Raw genomic sequence first — 24,682 nt, forward strand, 5'->3', positions numbered from 1 at the left:
TCTATCTATCTATCTATCTATCTATCTATCTATCTGTCACATAAATTGGTTGTCTGGGAGGGTAATGGTTTGTAAAAGTTAAAAAATGTTAACATAAGATATCTCTTTAAAAAATAAATAAACATATTTAAATATTTTTAAAATTGACTTTTGCAAATAACCTTTGTTAAATTTATAGAAGTATTTGTTAATAGTAATGGACCAGAGCTTAAATAGTTTTATTTTTTAACTAACAACTAAAAAAAGATTTATAAATACTAACCAATATATATATATAAATTTTAAATGGGCTTTTTTTATGAGAAGTTTTTATTTCTATGATGCATTTATTGGAGAGAATAATCCTGTCAGACGCACCACTGCTGTGAACGCGCGTTCACGTAAACACAATTTAAACAATGTATTATTCAATACATTACTTCTATATAATTATATATTAAGTTGCTCAAGCAAGTGGTAAAATATTTAACCATGTACTTATATTAAAATCTTTTGTATTTAAATTTTAATACAATAAATCTTGCATGTCACAAAGAGTTTGTTTTTCCACCTCCACGAATAAGACGAGTGTTGTTCATTATGTCGCCTTGTTGAGGTAAATTGTAGTTTTCCTTGCTTTAACTCAGTCTTAAAGTGAAAAAAGTAGAAATTAATTAAATAAATTTATGGTGAGATTACTACATTTTATTTAATTAATCGCACTTATGGTGAAATTACTACATTTTCAGGTCAATCGGTGTTCATTTTGACCACGAAACATGCGCTGCCTGTCACTTTAATTCAGCGTTTGCAGCACAGCAGAAATAGACTCGGTGCAGAAACGATCTCTGCACTGCTGTATACGCACCGCAACTGGAACAGATCGATCATCGACGGACTGCATCCTCGTGCAGTGTGAAAGCTTTGTTATGGGTACGGAAAAAAAATACTCACCGCAAACGAAATATATGTGAAACGGGCGTTAGACTTGGAGCAGGAGAGCTACTCCGGCTGCTACTCGCAGTAGAGCGAGTGTTGCCATCTTCAGTTCAGCGACACATTTCCAGCCGCGCGCTCTCTGTCCGCTAGTGCTCAACTGTATGTGACGCAATTGTTTGTTTGTGTGTGAGTGTGCGCACTCATTGGGATAATTGTAAACACAGACAGAAAAGACATGCCATCGTGGAAATAAGATAAATAACATATTACTTAAGGGCCATTTAGGTTTTTTTTTTTATAAAATAACAAATTGTAATATGTCGCTATAAAGAAAATCAAATCAAATTTACTTGACCTCCAAGGGGGGCGGGGGGAGCCGTTAGGAGGGCGGGGCGCCCCCCTTATATAATGGTAGGGGAAACACTGTATATAACTTGGCACAAAGTTCTGGAAAACTGTCAGTGAAGTCCTGATATGCAAATTTGACCAAAATTGTACATTTTTTTTTTTACATCGAATCTCGAAAAAAAAAAAATATAGACCGACCTACAGACCTTTTTTTTTTTTTTTTTTTTTTGCTGTTACGGCAAACCAAAATATTTTTAAGGATGGCCTCACTGAGAAACGTCAATGGAGGTTCAGGTTCAATAACTAGTTCTTCCAATGTTTCATCATCGGACTCGCGCTCGCATTGATAGGGTAAAATCGACCTCATTGTTCGTTACTGTCTTTAGTTTACGCTGTAGGAAGCCTCAGAACAGCTGAGGTTGTTATTAGGGCTGGTTAATCTGTCTGATTTCCCGATTCGATTCGATTACGATTGTTGAAGTCCTGATTCGATTACAGTCGATTTTCGATTATTAACGATTCTCGATTAGCGATTATTGATTTTCCGTTTCACAACAGTAAACGAAAATACACTACATAGTGATTGCAGTATTAAAAAAAGTCAGCTGCTGAATTACTTAACTCTTTTATTGAGTAACAACAACTCAAAGCACTTTCTGTGTCGTGTAGTTATAACTTCAGAATTATTTGTATGTAGCTTATGTTCTGTAGAACACAGAAATGAATACATCACATTGTGTTGTGACTCATCAAGTTGAACTAAACAATAACAAATAAATGAAAGGCTTATTTCCTTTAGGAAGTAGATCAGAACCAACATACTGTAGAAATTGGACAATTTTCTTCTAGAAAGACAAGGTGTTCAGGTGGAGGAAGACTGCAGGTTGCAGTCGAAACATGTCAAGGTAAAGAAAAAGTTTTTTCTCCACCTGAACACCTTGTCTTTCTAGAAGAAAATTGTCCAATTTAATCATTAAGAAGACAAAATGAACATTTTTGAACAACTTACTGTAGCTTCAATTAGTAACATACAAAGCCACTCTTATACACAACTAAATAATAAAGAGTTATGACTTGAAATGTTTGCTGTATACTACAATCAAAAACAGCTTATACAAAAAAAGTGAATGAACATCTGCAGAGAGCACAGTCAAAATGTAACTTTTTGTGACTGAAATTGCACATATTGCAGTATAACGTACACGTATAACAGATCGGTTTACACAGTGTACTGATGCGAAAACTAAATACAGAAAGCAGCTCTCATACAAAAATACTAAATAGGTAACAATGAAATTGCCAATTTTACATACGTTAGCTTTTAACGAAGAAGGTGCCGTTCGAATTTGGCGCTCAGCCATCATGAGTCTGTTATGTATGTGCGCGTCTCTGTTATGTGCACGCCACAGACTGTCCGCGCACTGCACGTCCGCTTATAGTTCCGCCTTTTGCGTTCCGTCAATATTACGTTATTAGAAAAAATATATATAGATATTTTTTTAGAAAATCAATTTTTTGACATTTGTGAATCGATTCAGAATCGTCCACGTCCGCATTGCGATGCATCGAAGAATCGATTTTTTTCCCCCACCCCTAGTTGTTATGGTAATGGGCGTTTTTGTTTTCAACGCGCGCGCGCGCTGTACTCGGTTAACCAATCACAACAGACTGAGCTGTCTGGCCAATCAGAGCAGAGTAGCTTGCGGGATTTAGAGAGATTGATTCATCTGACGAGTCGTTTGAGAATCATTGAAAATGTGGTGATGTGCAAATGTATATTATGAGGAAATTAAACAGTTTTTTGACCTTTGATGCATGTAAACCTGTTGTAGGAGACTCCACAACAACATTAGGGAAACTTTAAAATAGCATAATGGGGCATTTTAAGTAGAGCCCGACCGATATGGATTTTTGGGCGCCGATGCCGATACCGATAAAAAAAAGCCAGATACCGATATATCGGCCGATATTATTTATGTGTATATTATAATACAGTAGCAATATTATTTATGTGTATTATAGTACAGTAAGTTTGGACACACTTTACAATTGGTGTGTACAAACTTTTGATGGGTACTAGAGCCCGACTGATAAAGGACTTTGAAGGCTGATACCGGTACAAATATTTGTTGGTTTTAAAATCCGATATTCCGATATATCGGACGATATATATATATTTTTTTTCAGAAACGCGCAACAAAACATTAACAAATTTCCCTAACATTAGTTATTTGTAGTTATTTATGAGTTTTAACTAAAATAATATGATAATGCATTTTAAAAAGAAACTTGTTTCTTGTATTGTCACAACAGAACAGAGGAACATCAAAATATATTAAAGTTCTGATAAATAAAATGTATAAAAATACAAACTTAAGATTTTTTTTAAGACTAAACGTTTAGTCCTTTGAACAAAAACAACAATTTCACATTCAAATTGACAACAAATTCAAATTCAAATTTTCTTCTGTTGAAAATAAGTTATTTGGATGAATGTGGGTAACCAAACAGTTGATGTACCCCAATGACTTCCATAGTATATTTTTCTCCTTTGGAAGTCAATGGGGACCAGCTACTGTTTGGTTACCCACATTCTTCAAACTATTAATATTAGAAAAATATTAGAAGGAAATTAATACAGTTGGAACAACATTAGAGTGCCTGTAAATAATGAGATCATTTTTATTATTGGGTGAACTATCCCTTTAAGGACAAGCGGCAATGTGTTTACAATTGCTACTGTCTGTTTAAGAGCTGAGCACGACACGTCTAATGTACACGCATTTGACAAGCGGACAACCGACATTGTTTATGTAAATCTTGTGTGTATTTAACAGTATTAGCACAATAATACTCGAAAGATAACTTAGTCCAGTATCCAGGCGCTGGTAGAAAGGCTTTTAGTGCATGTGAGCTTCACATGTACGCGCTGAGAAACGCACACGTTAGAACAGCGCATCAGCATTTAAAATTAAATGTTTAACCGACAAAGCATTAAAGCACATGCACATTATGAACTTTTGTGAACTGCAGTGTTAACATTTTATGTGAATATAGCCTACGTCGCGTTGTTCCGCTTCACTCTCGGCTTATTTAACCGCAGCAAAACTGGACATGAGTCACGAAATTTGTCATCCTTATTTGAGTTAAGAGAACTGATAGGGATGTTCTTTTAATTGTTATTCAAGCAATGTATGTCTCGTGAGTCGTGACCAACTCACCATGAACACACTTCACTGCTGATCTCACTCGCGGTTCTCTCTGCCCGACTCGGGCTGGATCAACAGGTTGCTGAATGTGTGGCACGTTATACACGAGTGTTGCCAACAGGGACGGTGTAGAGTGCCCTCTGGTGGACAAACTATACAACGGCAACCCTCATAACATGGTTGAAGGGTGTTTCGTCCGTTTTTATTTTATTTTTGAAATATTAATTTATCGGCCGTTATAAATGCCGATACCGATAGTTTTGAAAATGCCTAATATCGGCCGATAATATCGGCCTGCCGATATATCGGTCGGGCTCTAATTTTAAGAGCACTTAGGGCTCACAAAGATTTAAATACATGGTCAATGGCAGACTTAAGTATAACTGGCATTCATTGGTTAATTAACTGTAAATGCTGAGCTACCTGTTTTGTAGTGGAACATAATAAAGCATGTGGTTGGGACTCATAATATAGCTTAACGAAAATCATTTGGAAAGCCGCAACCACGTGTTTAAAATTGTTGGCCTGGTCAAGCGCTGCAAATATGTTTTTAGTGCTGTCGCTGTTTGCAAACAAAAAATAGAGTATTATAAACAGAGAATAAAGCCTTTCAAAGTACACTCCATTTGGTAGTGTGTGCAAGCACAGGTGGTCGACAATGAGCGCTAAAAAGTTCTTAAAGTAAATCTTTAATCAAATATTCAATTATTCATTTATAACGCTATTTTTTCCCAAGTTTTTGTTACCTTTTCTAAACAAGCTTATGTTTAGGCAATATACTTAAGTTTACATTTATATCTTGAGGTTTTCTTTTAGTTGATAACATTAAACAAATGTCTATATTAAAGCTTTGCTGACCTTTAGTCGTGAATGATCGACAGCTGTCTTTCCTCAGTGGACTGGACAATTACAATGGTTCTGTGTTTGGATTTCATGTGATTTTGTGGTGGTGAAATTATGATAACAATGTTTGCACACGCCATATTGATTCATTTGATCAAAAGTAATTCCATTTTGTAAGATAATTTAGTAAGATAATCAAAGTAATTCTCGAGGCAGACAACGACATTCTGTGATCAAATACAGTCAACTTTTTAACAAGCTCCACAGCGCCACCCAATATATTTAGTTATAGATGTGAGTTTTAGTTTGTGTGCTTATGATTTATCATGGATTTACTACATTTACGGCCATCAAAGCAATATGTAGCAATAATTGAATGGTATTTCGAATAATTATTACAGATCAAATATACAACTATTCGTGCACACCTGTACTTTGCCCAGTGTCTGTGCACCATCTCTCCAGAAGTTATGAGTATATAAAATGTCTTTGTACTGGTTTTAACTAGAGTTGTGGGTAGCTCGATGGTGTTTTAAGCCCCCAATGGCTCCTTAGAGTCAGCTAACCCTACCCTCAACCTTAAACCTACCCATCCCCTCGCTGCCTGGAAGGCGCCGTTGGGGGCTTAACTTGGCTTGCTGCAATAGTAGGTGTTACACAGTGTTCAGCTGCACATCGGCTACACCGTTTGGCCCCCTACCGTCGTTTTTATTTTTTATAGTTATAAAAATCAGTTAGAGAACAGATACTACAATTAAAAACTGAACGTCTGCTCAATTCAGCTTGAGCCGAACGAGAGTCACAGCACAGATCAGTAACAGGAGTCAGAATTAATTTATCCGCATGGTGTTATGCCGTACTTAATTGTTTTGTTAAGAAAAGTTATGTTTAATATAAGTGAGTTTGTTATTGTACAGTTTTGTTGTTGTTGTTTTTTTCATTAAGAATAGTAATGAACCCACCATTCAAGCAATTGCCGCCCCCGAATTCCCGCTAATTTGAAAGTGTAAGTAAAATGCGCACGGATGCACCGGCATTCGTAACGGTGCGTGTTCACTGGCGCGGAGATGAATGGAAAACAAAACTCTGCTGCTTTAATTTCTGCTCTGCTCACTCCACGCCAGTGGACACGCACCATAAGCAATTTAAACACGAGATGGAAAAGAGGGAAAAACTCCAACCCTTTTTTTCCTGCTTACACATTCGTGGGTCATATCCAATAAGTGCCACATGAGGAAAAAAAATTGAATTGGCTCACTTGAACCATGCAATGTAAATGCGACCTTAGTGCTTGAACGGACACATATTCGCAAAATTGTCTCGAGTATCCTCCTAAACGCAGTCACTTGTGTTATGCAGTTACACTAATGTAAACTATTGAGAAAGAAAATGCGTATCATTTTATTGGATCAGTGCATTCAATCTTAAAGTGACAGCAGCCTAATACACCCGCTGATAGACATTGTTAATCAAACAACAAAATAAAAAGAGAAAATCTTTGTAGCTTTAACATAGAATAATTATATTTAATTTATACAGTTAAGAATATGCAGTGTTATTTTGCATTTGTGATTCAATTTCTGTTTATTTCATTTGAATCTAATTTCTGTTGTATTTATCTATGCTTGTAATTTAATTATTATTTTCTATGCATATTCGCTCCCCTACATTTTGTACAATAATAATCTATTTCGGTCACAGTTTCTTCAAGTTAAACCGAACCTTTATTTTGACAGGTTGATGAGTTTCTGTGTGTATATGTCGATAGTATGAATAGAGCCCAAAAACAGGCAAATCCCTGAGGAGAGCCTCTTTAAGCTAACCAGTTGATCTGCAGTTATGGACAAGATTTAATTTCCAATAGGACATTGAACTATAGCACTTGACAGAAAACTCTGAAGTTCCTTTATAAACAATGAAGGAAAAAATAAAATAAATGTTTTGGCAGTTTTTGTTAATAGCTGTAGTGCAGGAATGAATAGAGACAGTAAATGATATGGAAATGAGGTCATAATGTCACCCACCATTGGCTCAGTGTGACAATACATGCTACAAGACCAACATGCAAATATTTTTTTGATGCATAAATGTGTTGATTGTGCAATCGAGAGGGTAAATTTGTTTCTTTCGCAAATTGTGTAATTTATTCAGGGCTGTAAAAGGAACGAAAATGTCAAGAATCCACAGCAGTGAAGTGCATACTTGAAGTACCAACACACACAAACCCTTATATAAATGTATCAACACCATAAAAGGCTTGTTAATTGCATAATGAAAAATTATGCAAGGCTGGTGGTGGCAAAGTGTTTTATAGCCCTGTCAGTTACAGAGACCCTACCTTCAATTGCCAAAGGTTTTGTGGTTGCTAAGAAACTAGTAGAGCATTATTTTAGCTAATGAAGAGTCCTACTGTAGGACCAAGGGCATCTGTACTTTTCTGCATGCTGCACATTTTTTAGCTTTTTGTATGTGCATTTGCATATGACTTTATTCGTCTGTACATCTCTAGATTTTAATGAACAGCTCAGGGTCTAGGGTGATTTTGTAATTCAGGTCTTTTTGCATTGTATTTGTTCACACCAGCATCCTCCACCTACGTCTCTCCATCTATTAGAAAAGCACTTGATGAGTGTATTATGTTCTGTTCAGTTGGCCGCTGTGACTCTTCTGACCGCTCTCGTCTGAAGCACTGTTATGGATAGAGTTCATTCTCAGTCTGATCTCAATAATTGTATATAATAGTTGTTAAATGCTTGTCCGCATTGGGTTTTTCATCTAGCCAGGCCAAATTGTTATTTTGGAAACCGTTTCCCAGATTCATTTTACTGAATCAAAAACAAACAGCGTGACCAGTGTAGCCCAAATGATTCTCATGAACCGGTTCTTTTTAATGAATCAAAAACAAATAGTGGAACCAGTGTAGTTCAACCAGTTCCTGATCAAAAGATTCGTATGAACCAGTTATTTTTGACTGAATCAAAAACATACAGTGGAACCAATGTAGCCCAAATGATTTATGAACAAATGACTCTTGTGAGCTTTTTTTTTTTTTTTTTTAAGTCAGTCCAAAACAGTGTGGTTGAACTGATTCTTTAACAAATGACACTTTCTTTTACTGAATCAAAAAATACAGTGCGACCAGTGCAAAGTCCCTTTAAGACAAGTCATTTCACTCGGCGGCCATCTTTGAAGCGCCTCTCAGGCATGCAAGTGCAGCTCCTGTCTTTTTGATTGGGGAAACATCAAAATCTCCAAAACTGTTCGCCAAGCTTACGATTAAATTTCATATTTGAAATCAATGAAATTTGACAAAGACTCTCATAAATTTTGTTTCTAAACGCTCGAATCATGACAGAAAACGAAATTTTTCAGCGTTGCACTTTTCCCCATTCAAAACAATACGAGTGACGCGTCTTGTGTAATACTATAGTCTTTAACCAGTGTCCTCCAAACGATTCTTGACCAAGTGACTTATGAGCAGTTCAACAATAATAAAATACTTTTTGCAAGAATTTTAAAAATATATATTTATCTAAATATATTTATCTAAATGATCTCATTTGGCAGTGAGATTGTTTTCGAGAGCAGATTTGCAGAAGTGGAGAGCAGATTTTATTTTAGTGAAGAACACCTTTTTTTGTGCAGTGGAAGCTATTTCACCTTTTTTGGAAAACAGACTTCAGTCTGATTGGCATTTACAATCCAAGTTCAATCATTTTTTCTTACATGATTTTTAAAGCTACACTGTGTAGGATTTTCTCCCATCTAGCGGTGAAATTGTATATGACTACCAACTGAATATTACTTTCTAGCTCCTCCCATTCCGAGGGCGTTTTAACTCCTACGGTGGCCGTATTATTTCAAATCTGCCGGCAGTCGCGAGTAATCTCCCTCTCGCATTCGTCACGATGCCACTGAGTGTAAAAATGTGAAAGGCGAAGCTTGAAATTTCAGGTATGTCCCTCTTTGTCTAATATATTTTCAAGATGGAGGGGCAACATGGCTTCCGCCATTCGAGCGACTCGCTCGTATTTATTCTAAATGGCAGATTCTGCGCTTACGAGAATACTTGATTAGTTAGTAGAAGTAATTACACATTGATGAGCACATATCATTTTGAAAGAACAAAGTGTTTTTTGCTAAGAATCAACTTAAAAATTTACACAGTGTAGCTTTAACATGATTTGTTGTTAAATTGTGATCTCAATTCAAAGACCCACGTGATCATATTCCTAAATGTCATTGATTCATCTATGTCTATTAAACTTTTGACAAGAAGCTAAGATCACAGCAAACATTAAAATCTGTGGTCGCGATGCTGCTGAGCCAGAGAGAGACGTTGTCATGTATAGGTATGAAGCAGCTTCTCAACCACACGGTATCATTATATCTGTGTTACTTCTGTTTTAGGACTGGGATAAAAGTTTATAGTTTGGATATAAACACTGATGTCTGTGTAACCCTACACTTCAAATAAAGATTGCATCGATTACATTGTTACATCAGTAAATGACGACAAGATACTGTTAAAAAGTTTATTTACCATTGAATTAGTCATTCAAGAGATTTGTTCAAAAACGAAGGATTCATGTAATCATCCATTAAAACCGATTTTTTTTTTAAAGAAATGAAAATGAACTAAATAGTTTTTACATTGACTGCAGCAATTATCATTTTGTAGTAACCTCTAGTAAATTTCATTGTACAGCTTAGTTGTTTATTCAGAATCGTGAGCTCTATTGTTAACAAAAAATATTGTGATTCTCAATTTATCCAGAATTGTGCAGCTCTTAATGAAAACTATTTGTGCTTTAAGTTGCAACCATTCAAATGATAGATTGGGGCTCATTTTAGATAATGCTCAGTCGTGTAGTGGTGTGTGTCTCAGAGGGGCGAGAGATAAGAGTAACTGATTGTGTTGAGTGCACTCTTACAAAGACCCTGCCATGACTCAGTGCTGCTTACCTGCCATCACTAATAAGGCTGTAAAGAGGCTTGTTTGGACTGACTACCCACTGAGACACGGATCTCATGAGCAAGAGAGTTACTCGCCTTCTTGTGAACCGGCGGATTTTTTTTCTGCTGTAATTAGAGAGAGAGTGAGAGAGAGAGCAGATGGGATGGAGTGACAGCAAAACGCACCGCGTTTTGAAGGAGAAATGAGGAGGCGGCAGTGTTTTTACCTGCAATGCAGTTCTGGCTTTCCCCGGCCAATCAGAGCGCGTGGCACAGAGAAACAGGCGGGCTCTTGTTGCTGACGGCAGCAGAGAGAGAGAGAGAGAGAGAGAGCGCGCTCCTCAGCATTCAGCCTCGCTGTGCATCAGTGTGCACTGAGGTGGCCCTCCTCTGCCTCTGGTACATGGCTCTGTCTCTGGCCCGCAAGCCCCTGTTGCCTTCATTAGCACTGTCTCTCATGGGCATCCGCGCGTCCTGTAGGTAAGAAGCAGAGTTGCACTCCTATCTGTGTCTGCGCTGTCTGAAAAGCATGTGTCTGCTTTACCTTGTGTTTGAGAGCTTTGATTTGATCTGTGATGGACAATTTGATTAATATAATTGTTGTTTTTGTCATGGTAATTTCCTTCGTGTTCAGAGTATTTCTCCTTTTGCATGTTCGGAGTTTTAAAGGGAAAAATAATGGAGTCGTTTAATTAAGTGAGTTTAGGAAACTGTTTATTCCTGTTTTTATATATAGTTGTGTATATATATATATATATATATGATAAACTATAGGCTATATTTACCAATTAGGAAATATTATGAGAGTTGCATTATTATTTCTGCCGATAAGTATTTGTATAATGACAAATAAATATTTGTTCTTGCAATGTTTTATTTGCATAATAAAAGGAAATAATTTTGTTATATATGTAATAAATCTCATTATACAAACATTTAGTGGCAATTTAGTGACTGCTATTCAAAACTGTATTCCTGCGGTTTATTCATATAATGCAAAGAAAAAATCTAAATATTTCAGGGTTTTTCCTGGATCAAAAATGGTCTTCTGTAGTGGCAGAGGAACATCCACACGCACACACACACACACACACACACACACACACACACACACACACACACACACAGTACAACCCCTGGGAACTGCGAGCCCAGGATTGACAATATATCCAAAATATTATTAACTTAATCACTGTCAGGACAGATCATAAAACAAGAACTAATGTATTTCTAAAAATCTGTATATGTATAAAGTCATTGAGTGACTGATTTAAAAAGTTTGTAATGAAATGAACATCAAAGTGCACATTACATGAGAAAAAGTGGCAGGTCTATAATATTACAAACGTAATGCACAGATTTGACTTGACTTATTTTTGACTTGTTTTGTTCCGTCCATTGCTATGGTTATCACTATCAATCACGTGTTTAAATATGGTTGTCTATCCAGAAACTTTGCAATGTAGCAGCATGAAAAATATAAAGGATTATATACAGAAAGCGAGCAAAGATTGCTGCCATTTATAATCACAGAAGCTGTCAATTGTAACATGAGGTACACAAAGCTGCAGTCTTGCGATTGCTCCCGTTATAATCAATGAAGCTGTTTACAATATGCAATGAATCTGTTATTGACATCATGTTTATAGTTTGTTAGTTATAATGAAATGATTCGCACATATGTAGCTCACTAAAAAAAAACGCATCTGATTGGTTGTTGCATTTAACTTAAAAATGTCAATGTCCTTGAAGGTGCTGCTTAAAAAGTGCATGGTGGAGACGATCTGTGTGAAGTTTGTCAGATTAAATGCAGCCACCTTGAAGTGTCTGACTGGGATAAACTGAGACAGAAGGGGAGATGAAATGAAGGGAGACTTGTTGAATGCTGCTGTGTTGGAGTCATCAACCGCTCATCACTGTTTTGTGCACCTTCACCTTTGTTGAGATTTGTACGGGGTCAAGCTGGACCCCAGATTGCGTGTCAAAGGAAAGCCACTGCAATGGTGGGGTTTAAAGTTGCCAAGATCCTCTACTGACGGCAACGTCAATGCAATCAGTGACTTTTACCAGAGCAAAACCACAGGTGTCAAAAGCCACATGAAGCAGGTTTTGCACTTTTAAGCAACTTTCTTTTACTTTGGGCTCCGATACTGCAATGCAGTCCGCAACCACTGGAAACACTGGTAGGACTTTCCAGAGCTGGGCATTTCTGTTCCTGGAAGAGCAAGATTGTTTTGATGCATGCGTGAGTTACTCTGACACAAGACAAGAGAATGTCAGACGTGTTGTGGTTTGTCGTGTGGGCTGGAGAAGTTCTGAAGGCTGTTCTCTGTAATAGGAGTGAATTTAACTCTCTGTGCGCCAAACGTTTCTCCTCCCACTCACGACGCTCACACACGGACCAACACTCATGCACAGACACACACAGCCCCCTTGTTTTTCTCATGCCGAATGTTATGAAGGATGCCATGCATCAAGAGGCTAGGGAGGTGAAGTTTTGGTTTAGATGAATAGTCCAGGCTGGTTGCTAAGGCTTGAGGCTTTTAATAGAATCCTCCCTCGCTGAAAAACAACTTAAAGTAATGGAGGGAATTATGGAAATGTGATTCATAGGCTGGATCTGGAAGAGGCGATAAGAAAATAGCCTCTTTGATGCAACCTCTCTGACCACCTGTCACCTGTGATGTAGTTAGCCTGGCTTTATAGTAAAGCGATTCAAGAGAATTTCAACGATTCACAAACTTACTCTACACAAGCAACTGGTTCTTCCTATGAAGTTCCCAATGGACCAACCTGATGCCTTTGTTTTCAAGTGAATCTGATAAAGTCTATTTTGAATAGATAGAAATTAGAAAAATCATATTACTGTAATCAAAATAAAATGACACAGACATTCATTCTTATGATTTTGTAAGCTCTTGTCATTATTGTGTGCTGCATGCATCAGACTGTCTGTAGGCGTGCTGTCTGAGGCTATACAAACAATACAGAGATTAAGCAGAATTTAAGTGCCGTGTTTAACTAGGGCTGTGCGATATGACGATATATATCGTAAAGACAATATAAAAAGTCTATAGTTTCATATTATGCCCTATCATTTATATCGTGGCGTCACAAAAAACATAGTTTACGACAAAACTTTTTCATCATTTGGATGACTGCAATCTTACACGGCAACCATGGGGATGCAGGCAGAACGTTAATAACATGGCGAGTGAAGGGGAGACCGAACCGGGTGACCCGAGCAGGAGAGGGACCAGCCAAGACAAACCGAGGAGCTCGTTCCTAAACGAGGACAAGGTTTGGTGAACTTTCTATATGTTTGGTTGACTATTTTGTTTTGATAATGAACATGCTGTGACGTCAAATTAGCCATACTAATGCATACGTGTGTGTGGCGTCGGCGCGATCACTGGAATTGTTGTCCTTCTGAGGAACCTGTAACTCCGTAATTTATGGTCATACAGATAGAAGCAAAAAAAATGTAAAAACTGTAAAGCTTTTGTAAAATACAGAAAACAAGCACGACGTTCTCTGCCGTCTCGGTTTCCTTTCCGTGAACTTTGGACCACGTCGCATAAACCGAGGTCAGCTAAATGTTTTCTTTCGTTTTGTTAATCTGTAATTATTTAAGTGAAATAGCCTATATTTTGCGTATAGGCCTATATATTAGTTTTATTCTGTTTCCTCTGTTCACAGAAGTGCTTTAAGTGCGTGATGTGAATCAATATTCTACACTGTCCTGCAATTATAGCTGGTTTCACAAGCTGCATATTACCTGATATTTATTTTCACTGAAATGTAAGCCTAATTGTTTGACATTTGGTGACATATACAGTATACCCTCGGGAAAACTAACGCCAGTGCATTGCCATTGCGACTTACCTATGATGATTGACAGCTGAGCACAGGCATTTCACTCACGTTGATATCGGCTATGCGTCAATATCACATTTGCACAGTCTGTACTATTTGAATTCGTGATTGGTTGAATCTGCCAAATTAAAATATTTAACAGAACGATAAAACAACGTTAATAACCTGTTAATGGCCATTTCAAATATTAATGGCCATCAGAACGATTACATTTGATTTTGTTTCCGTTTCTGGCTATGTTCCTGTCAAAATTTGTTTTCGTTCATTGAACAGATTCGAAGACCTGATTGCTGCCACATTTTAAACTTGAAAGTACAATGTTTACATTTTATATATCAATATTTTATGTTGGGCCTGTGATCAAAACTGTTTTATATTTCATTCATATTTTATATTTCTACATTTTTAATCAAACATTTGCCCAGAAGTTCTAAATAAAGGGAGAAAAATAATCACATATGAATGAGTACATTTGAGTATACTTATTTTCCATGTGGTAAAAATAAAAAAATAAAAAATATATAAATATATATAAATATAAATTAATATTTAAATATAAATATTTATTTTTAAATAAATAAACTATTAATTGATTGAATTTATAGAAAAGGTACTATATCGTGATATATATCATTATGGGGATATGAGATGACTTATATCGTGATATGAGATTTTGGTCATATTACCCAGCCCTGTTTAACAGTAGATTACACCCCCCTCCTGCATATCCTCTATTGCTCCCTGCCAGCTTAAACAAACAGATTAATTATTACTCGCTTTAATTTTTATTATTGCGCTTTAAAGGATCAATGGATTTAAGTAGAACAGTGGTTTTGAGTCCTGGAGAATCCAAAATGTGCAGTTCTAGGTTACTCCAACTACAACTGAGAGCCACTGAATTAGAGGATTCAGTGTTTCTGCTGGTTCTGATAACATTTCTTGACTGAAGAATCAGTTGTCAGCACATGTGCAAGCCCTTTGTGTTCCAGAATTTCTATATACTAGCCAAAAAGGTTCTTCCAGTCCTCTAGATATCCATGAACTTGCCTCTTGCATTCTAAGCAGGAGCTGCCACAAAACGAACAAACTTCAACTCACCTTGACGTCTTTACCAGTAAGAATTTTATTCTGGTCAGTGCCTTCATAATTTTCATCATCATTTAGATTTTTTAGTGTGCAACTTTGCATGAGTATCTTGTATTATGACTAGTAAATCCCTTACTTGATCAGAATTTTTGTCTGGCAATTCAGTGGTCAAATGCAAGTCGGATGAGAATTTGAGTGTTGTAGAGACTGCTTTCCTACTGTGGTGAATAAGGCACTCAACCCCATGTTTCTCCGTGGCGAACTGTCCTTCTTATCCACTCTTCTCCTGAAGTGATTCATTGCTGGACCCAGTTATTGTTTTCTGGTCAGATTATTTTTATATGTGCTTTAGGCTACATTCCATTTGCTGATAGCAGTGTAATTGATTTGCTTTTATAGAAATTTGCATAAGAGTCTTGAAATGTCAACATGAAATGAAATTCATGCTTTCTATAAAAAAAAAGCATGTTATTGATCTTAGTGTGTCTTCATGATGTCTTGATCTTCTCCAATCATTTGGTCCGTTTAAACCCCGCCCTTTCTTACAATCAACAAAGCTCTCATTCAGATCTGCCTCCATCCAGTCAACAATCAATGTATATACATCACAATATGAAAGATCTATCGCTACTTCTGTTACATTGCTCATTTAAAGCTGAAGTGTGCAATTCATTTTGATGCAAACATTCTTTCTTTTAGCCCAGTTAAATATGCTGAGACAAGTATGGCCCTGTCCCAAATGGCACTCTTCATGTCCGTTGAGTCCACAAGATCATAGAAAATGACCTTGTCATTTTAGGTTTCAGAAAAGTTCTCACGAGCACCACCTTCTGCACACTTTCGCCGAGCCCACGCTGAAGCCATCTCCGTCGGCAGACTTCTACCCAACAGTCAAAGTCGTGTTACGTCATGAAAGTGTGGACTCGGAGGAAGATTGCAAGGGCTTATGGTACCATTAAGTAAGCCATTTGTAGGCTATAGCAACTCTGACTTAACCAATGGCATGAGTTGGGTGGGAATATCTGCATATTCCACCAATGTAAAAGTTAAATGGACAAAAAAAAAACCTACTCTTCAAAATTTAATCAAACATGCATTGTTTTGATTCTTAGTCTTGGTTGTGGTGAATATTTCTTTTTGAATAATTATGCCTTAGGTCGTCAAAATATAAATATAACATAACAATAACAGGCAAAAATAGCAAAATAACCAATGTCCTATCCGCACAGCACTGAAAGGGCAGGCGAATATTTAGACTGACACCAATGAAATGAAAGGCATTCTGTTATTTCGACTGCTTTGTGCTGTGTAAGCTGACAACAGTAGAAAATAGGACCACCCACAATCTCTCCAGACGTTTGGGTTTCACAGTCTTTATCCATCCCTCCTGCAACAGATCAGTTATCTGAAGACAGACCACATTTTCATGGTTTCCACAAACAAAACAGTGGTTAGAGAATGATTTTTGTTTCGGCTTTCTTCATATCAAAACATATTTATAAAGAATAATACATTTATTAGTAGTATTAATCAAGGATTTTTATTTAATTTAATTTTAAATGAAGAACTTGACTGCTCTCCCATTGCATGACTCGAAATGCTGTTCAATGATGCACTTGTGTCTGAATGAAAGCAAATCTCTGCATCCATGTTGGAACAACTAGAGGAAAGCTTTTCCAGAAAAGTTGAAGCTCTTAAGGAGGACATTCTCCATATTAATGCCCGTGACTTTGAACTCCAAACCCAAATGTGCTTCAACAAGCACTAATGGGTGTGGTGTCAGGGTGGGCACGTTGTGCACATTCATCCTAGACTGCACATCACTTCAATTCTATATGTCTGCAGTAAGTTGCGACATTGCTTGGCACAAATAACTAAACTCCGAATCACGTTGTTCTCATCAAAACTACTTAATAACAAGTCCTTCCTTGTTTGAGAAATGCCCCGCTCTATATTTTATGTAGGTCCTGCCCACTGATTGCCACACAAATATATCTAGCATAGTATAAATGATACAGCAGAATCTCTACTGGTTGATGCATTTCTGCCATGCAGAAGTATACCACTTGAAAACATGTGATTTCTTTAACTTGCGTTGTATTTCAGTGTCTTGTCTCATTAGCTGCGGTGCAGGGAGATGTTATGTCTGCAGTGATCTTTAATAAATGCGTGTCTTTGAATTGTTTGAACTTACTGAACGATAATATAAGAACTTTTTATATAAGAAAAGGTTTTTGTCATTACACTCTTTCTAAAAGCAAAACGTGATTATTCCACCCAGAGGTTTTTTTTTTTAGCAGTGACAGAACAATCTGAAGGCCATCCGTCATTTTGACATTACACTGAGGGTGATGTTTTGTAATTTGTTGCTGCAAGCTGGGTCCCTGTGGGTCTTTAACAAGTCTTAATTTCAGTTTGATCAAATTTAAGGCCTTAAACGGTATTAGAAAAGTTTTAATTATCATTTTATGAGGTCTTTAATTTGAGGACGGAAAAACAGGAGTTGCAATGCAGCATATTGTGATTATTACATGTCAAAAGGCTATCATTGAATTAAATGCGCTTCATTTTCAGTCCATAAGTATATTGAATAAAACAAGTTTTCAGGATTTTAAACTTCAGTTACCCTGTTTTTTTCTGGTAAGCAATATTAAGTCCTTGTTGAATGTTAAAGGGGTCATCGGATGGCCATTTTCCACAAGCTGGTATGATTCTTTAGGGTCTTCATGTAAAGTTTGTAACATCCTTTGATTAAAATTCCTAAATGGTTGTGTAAAACAACACCCTTTTACCTCCTCAAAAACAGCTCTGTTCACAGCGACCCGTTTAGGTGCATGTCTCTTTAAATGATAATGAGCAACTGCTCACCGCGCCCTTCTCTTCCGTGAGGGGTGTCGACACAAGACTGCCTTGTTAGACAGTATAAAAATGGCTGAGGGCAGCAATATGCTAATACGGGACAGTCCGTCAGTGATCGTGGGCGGAGTACGAGCAATATGCTCATCATATTGCTCAGAAAATATGAGTTTTCCTTAAAAAAAAGGAGTGAATGGATTTTTTTCATTGAATGGTGGTTGTGTCCACACACTGCAAAGACATTTATATGCAAACACCATATAAAAGAGAGTTTTGCATCCGATGACCCCTTTAACATTCAGCAGTCCCTGTCAACTTATTTGTGTTTTATGCTATCAGATTGCGATCAGTTCATGAGATCGGACAAATTAAGTGGCTACCGATCAAGTCATAGAATGTGATTATCTGCCGATACCAATCTGTGGCCGATGGATTGGAGCGTCCCTGAGAATCTAAAACATCTGTCTATACCCTTGACTAATGACCGCCTAAAGGAAACTTAGTCACAATAAAGTCAAAATGGACTATTTTTCATGGAATATTGAAGTGTTTATTGTAAATGACTTTTTCTTTTAATTCATGTGCCCTGCATATGAATTAAAAGATATGTCACTGCATAATCTTTAACCAAAAACATTTCTTCTCAAAAACTCATCTCTTCTCTGATGACGTGGCTGCTGTGCTTCAACATCTGCTCTGCTCTGAGCCAGGAGCCGTGTGTGTGTGTGTGTGTGTGTGTGTGTGTGTGTGTGTGTGTACGTACATACAGCTCTCCCCTCTGACCAGCGTAGCATTCATGCATACCTCCACTAATTAACTCCCTCTAGCACAGCCTCTAATTATCTGGGATCTGGCTAAATTAATTGTTTTCTGGTTTAACACCCTCCATGTTCAGCCCTTAGCACTGACAACTCAATCGTTTTGGACTAAACATGTTCATTAGAATGCATGTACTGTTTTTTAGCTAACTGCAAAGTTTGCTTGCATCAATCAAAAATTAATCAACTCAAGTGACGAGCAGAATTTGTAAATCCCTGGGATCTGAAGTCGATGTTTGCCGTGTATTTGTCGCAGGTGGTGCCTTCGTTATTGAAATACTCATTGACGCATGAAGCGCAAAATTGATTCAGTTGGCAAGCAGACAGAGATAACCGTTTCTCAATTAAACAATTTCATGTTTGTGAGAACAATCTGTGTTGCCTGGGATTTTTGTATAAAAAGCTTCTGGGATTTGTGAAAAAGCTTTTCCTCTGCTCTGGAGTCAGGCTGTTCTGATTAACTGCATTTATTCATAATTCTTGCACATTTTATTTCCCTCTCAACCTGTTTATTTAGACCAGAATCTTGATGTATAGCTTCACATTTTAAAAAACCTGACGTGGGATCTTCAGCGCATTTAATCCACTGCTTCAGACGTTCTTTGCGCATTGTTCATGAGCCATATCGAGAATTCAGAAAGTGTCCTTGTAAAGGCTTATGTTATTTTGGACTTGCTTCGAACTTCCAAGCCGCAGTCGAGAGCCCAGTTTAGGATGCAGAAAATTGCCAATTGCTTGAGAGAGATTACGCTACGCAGCGAGGCTAGCTCATCAGCGGGAACGGCACAAAGCCGCATATCTAATCGCATTAATGCTGGTGCAGCCAACCAGTGGAAATAACACAGCAAGTAGCATGATATTGAAAAGGTCAATGAGATATTCAGATACAATGCAGGTAGAATTCATGAATCAAGTCTAAAACAATCAGATTGGCAAAATTGCACAGTGTCTGGTCTTATAGTGCTGCTCTGAATCTTGGCTCAAGGCCCTTCGACCTACATACTGTATCATGACATGGTGACAGGAGATGGATGATTAAAATGCTCTCAATCAAATGTACTTTATCATTTTATTGCAATTACAAAATAGGCATAGAAATTGATGTAGTAAGTTTAAAATATTTTTTACATATATAAAGTGTTATAAATCATATTCAAACTTGTCTGGTAAAGCAGGATCAGTATCATTCATTCTAATGTTAAATGGATAGTTCACCCAAATATTACAATGATCATCCTCATCCTTTCATTGAATATTTTCGAAATATTATTCTTTAAAATATCATATTTTGTGCTCCACATGAGAAAGAAAAGTTTGGAATGACATGATGGTGAGTAAATGATGACATATTTTTCATTTTCGTATGAACTATCCCTTCAAGTTTGCTGCAGCAGCACGACTCAAAAAGACTGACTTCTTTATGATCTCGCTTAGCTTGACGCCTCTTAAGATTTCCTTCACAGCTCCCGCTGAGATATTGTGAACCAGAGAAGAGAGACTCTCTTATTCTGCAATATCACTACAGTCCCTTCGGTTTGCACCTGCACTGATTTATAGGTTTCATAAATATCTGACCCTCACACTAGAGAAGCCCCTGTGGACATCCATAGATGCAATAGCAAAATAATGGTGGTATTAAATTGTAAACGCAGCAAACCCCACAAAGGATTTTCAATTATTGCCAATAACAGCATTTTAAAGGCTTTGGATAATATTTGGCATCTAGAATGAGATGTGTGAAGACGTTTGGCCAGAGCCAGAGGTGGCCGTTGTTGCATCTGTTTTCTAACGATAAGCTTTGGTTCTCCCAGGCCTGATCCCCACCCGAGGGGAGCCGCGCAGCAGCCTGACTCCCTGCAGGAGCAAGATGAGGAGATCTTGGGCTCAGATGATGAAGAGCAAGAGGACCCTAATGATTACTGCAAGGGTAGGAGTCCTGAATTAAATTAATCAGTCTGGTGTTCACTTTGAGGTCCAGCCCATGTTCAATGTGCAAACTGAACAAAGGAAAAAGTTGGTGAATTGACGTACTGTACCTTCTTAACTTCAGACTGTCTCAGTCTACGTTACATTCACACTGGTGTTTTAGAAAGTGAAACAATTAGAATGATTATAATAATAATAATAATAATAATATAGTAATTCATATTATTTATATTATTATTTCTATAACAGTAATAGCCATATATTGTAAAACAAATGCACTGTAAAAAAATATATATATCTCACTTGCGCTACAATAGGGAAATTGCAATACTTTTGTCCTAATTTCTACATTTGCAGGAGAAAAACCCTTGAGCTTTTATTTTGACGGAAACTGCTGTTGAGCCTTTTTTTTTCTGGCGGAAAACTAAAAACGTGTCTCATTACAAATGGAGTGAAATGCTGTAGTGCAGGGGTTTTCAAAGTCTAAGACAGTGAAAACTCCCTTTTGACACAACTTACCCAATGGCGCAAAAAAAAAAACCCACACACACACACATAGCAATGTCAGACTCTTAACTCCTCACTTTTATCATTGTTTGTGTTAACATGAAAAGTGCAGGCCTCGTTTACACGGTCAGTGAAATGTGACCCAATTCCGATGTTTTGCTCATATGTGACGCAGATCGGATGTGTTCCATGAACTTGTAAACAGGGAAAAAACGCATGCATTCGGATATTTCGAGATCGGTTTCAGGCCTTGTTCATATGTGGAAATAAATCAGATATGTGCCAATGCGACTGTCATGTAAACAGGTAGATCGGATTTTCTGAGGCATTATCTACTTCTCCGCGGTTTAATGACGAGAGAAACCCTGACACACATCTGTGAAGGGACGAAACGTTGTGTCGCCGTAGGAGAGGAATGTGGACACGCATTGACACAACATATTAAAGGTTGGCTTGCTCATCCTAAAATTTCAGACCGACCGCCCCTCGTTAAAGCCAATATTTAAACAGAATCTGCTCCCACGAGTCCTGAGATCTCTCTCACACTCAACAACTTGAAGCATGAGCACAGACTGCAATGATGGCACTTTTACTCCTCCTCCGCCTCAAAATCATGGTGATGTTCGGCTAACTTCGCATCGCCGAGCTAGCATCAAGCATATTTCACGTTCATCCATCTGTGCAAGAGATTTTAACACTTTAAGCATGCGCGATGTTTCAGATAGTATGGCGACATTGTACGGTCACAGTTAAAAGAACGTGTAAAGGGACGGTAAAAAAAAGGCAACAAATCAGAATTGGGCATGAAGACCTGCAGTGTAAACAAGGCCTTATTTTCAAAATAATAACAATTTAACTTTTTAATTTATTAATTTAAACAAATTATTAGGCTATAGTTTTTACCACTCTCCGCGCCTCCCCTGGCATGCTCTGGCGCCCCCCTGGGGAGGTGCGCCCCACACTTTGAAAACCCCTGCTGTAGTGTAAACATCTCCCCACAAAAATATTGGAAATTATGCAAATGTGAAAATGCATAACTGTTGCCCGCTACGTTCCCAAATGCATGCTAAACTCACAGCACATGCAGAGATGGAGTTCACTGCATTCATTCAATGTGAACTGAGCCATTCTGAGACGCAGGAAACGCAATGTGTGCACTTCCATTATGCTTATTTAATTAAATCGCAGTGATTTGCTATCACAAGGTGATATCGCGCTTTTAGTTTTTTTGACAGATACTTTGCCAAAGCAATGGCACAAAACAACGTTAGGGACTTTTATGTTATTATGAGAAATTTTATAATATTTTCGGTTCATTATGAAACTGGTGGGTCAGATTAGACTCAGGGTCTATAGACCGCCACAGTCTAGGTAATTATTTGGAAAACACTAGTATCATAAACAGGATTCAAAATATTTTTTTGCCACACTTGGCTATTGGGCTGCACGATTAGTCGTAATAATTTTTTTTGGTTTAGTGCGATTATTAAATACAGAGGCTGCGATTTAATGAAATTAATATATGCGCTGCACATTATAGATTGATGCGCAGCACTTATCTTATTGCACACAGGCAATTCATGATCCAGTGTTTTCATTGACTCGGAGTGGCATAATTCCCACTAAATGCTGTTGCACAGTACAGAGACTCTTTTGGGTGGCTTATAAACCACACCAGATCTGTAATGAGAAGCATTTATAAATCTGTTGTCTGCAAATGAGAAACTTCAAGGGTTCCCTGTGGGTTTCAGCCAAAATAAAAGCTTACCTGTTTAACGTTTGAAAATTAAGAAATTAAGACATAAATATTAGTATTGTAAGCTTACAGTTGTACTGGAAAAATAAATAATTATTTACAATTAAAAATATTCAAAATTGATTTTATTATTGTTTTTATTACATTCTAAATTATTACAAATGCATTTTTTCTTATTTTGTTTAATATTTTTATGCAATAAAAATCATTATAATTATCCTAATAAAAATTATCATTATTTTATAGTCATATTATAATATATAATCACAATATGATTGTATTGCCCAATTGTGCAACCCTCAAACAAGCACAACAAACCTGGAATTTGAAAAAACATGCATACTTATTAAATCAGAGTCGCAGTTTTTATTGGAATAAAGTTCAAACAAAGTAAACATTTGATCAAATCCCAGGTTGGGTTATAATGGGTGATATTTTGTTTCTCTGAAAATCAGTTTGATATACAAATGATATCAGTGAACAAAGATCATGAATAATTAATTGAAGCTCTTAAATTAATTTGTGAATGAATAACCTTGACTTGATCATAAAAATCAAATCCTCTCCATGATATACAGGTGAAACTCAAAAAATTAGAATATCGTGCAAAAGTTTGTGTATTTCAGTATTTCAAATTAAAAGGTGAAACTAATATATTTAGTATATATAACTATTTACATATGCATGATTATACTTTTCAGAGGGCTGACATTTCTGTATTTAAAATCCTTTTTTTTATTGATTTCAAGTAATATTCAAATTTTCTGAGATTTTGAATTTGGGGTTTTCATAAACTATAAGCCATAATCATAAAAATTTTAAATTTTTCACGAAATTCTAATTTTTCGAGGTTCACCTGTAATTTTCTTGTTTTATTTATTTATTTTCTGCATGTTGCTCTCACCACATGTTTTTTAAAGCATTAAGCAAGCAGCGAAGCAGTTTTGTTGATTTCTTCTTTTCTTCTTTAGAAGCAATAGTTAAGGATAATGCCAAACTTCTCAAAGTTTTCTTTTTGAAGTCTTTGAAGAAATGTATTCAATTAATTGTTTGTATGAATTTTGTTTTTAATAAATTGTATTTTTGAATAAATCGATAGATAACCCGTGTTCATTTTGTACCCTGATTTTCAAATAATTCCAGATGTTTTGTTTCTAGCAGTGTTTTCTAACAACCCCAACATGTTCTAGGTGGATATCACCATGTGAAAATAGGCGACCTGTTCAATGGACGGTACCACGTAATCCGCAAGCTGGGATGGGGTCATTTTTCCACTGTTTGGCTTGCTTGGGACACACAGTATGTTCACTTACCTGATGGTTTTTCTCTTTCAGTAATACCATTTATGTATTTGAAGTATGTGTAATTTATTGTTTTGGTTGCAGAGGGAAGCGCTTTGTGGCCATGAAAGTGGTTAAGAGCGCAGAGCACTACACAGAAACAGCACTCGATGAGATCAAGCTCCTGAGAGCGGTGAGTTACTCCGACGCCAGCGCTGCCGTAGAAAACAAGACCATTTAGTGTCAGATGAATTTGAGAGTATGCCACACTGCGGTGGAAAAAAGTGATAGTCAGTTGTAGCC

At 37.0% G+C, this 24,682-nt stretch overlaps 1 protein-coding gene across 2 annotated transcripts in view; it reads left to right on the forward strand.

Moving 5' to 3' along the window:
- srpk1b (SRSF protein kinase 1b) overlaps positions 1-24,682 on the forward strand; it is a 55,127-nt gene that overhangs the window by 16,857 nt on the left and 13,588 nt on the right. Inside the window, exons 1-4 of one of the 2 annotated variants that reach the window (XM_081357212.1) lie at positions 10,635-10,754; positions 20,722-20,837; positions 24,290-24,398; positions 24,485-24,572. In XM_081357212.1, coding sequence (XP_081213338.1) covers positions 10,678-10,754; positions 20,722-20,837; positions 24,290-24,398; positions 24,485-24,572 — 390 coding nt within the window. In that variant the 5' untranslated portion in view covers positions 10,635-10,677. Of the gene's footprint in view, positions 1-10,634; positions 10,755-20,721; positions 20,838-24,289; positions 24,399-24,484; positions 24,573-24,682 lie in introns of those variants that run through there. The other variant, XM_081357213.1, reaches the window with a different exon arrangement.

Source organism: Scardinius erythrophthalmus, assembly GCF_964197995.2.
Source record: "Scardinius erythrophthalmus genome assembly, chromosome: 25".
In the NCBI taxonomy this organism is placed as follows: Eukaryota; Metazoa; Chordata; class Actinopteri; order Cypriniformes; family Leuciscidae; genus Scardinius; species Scardinius erythrophthalmus.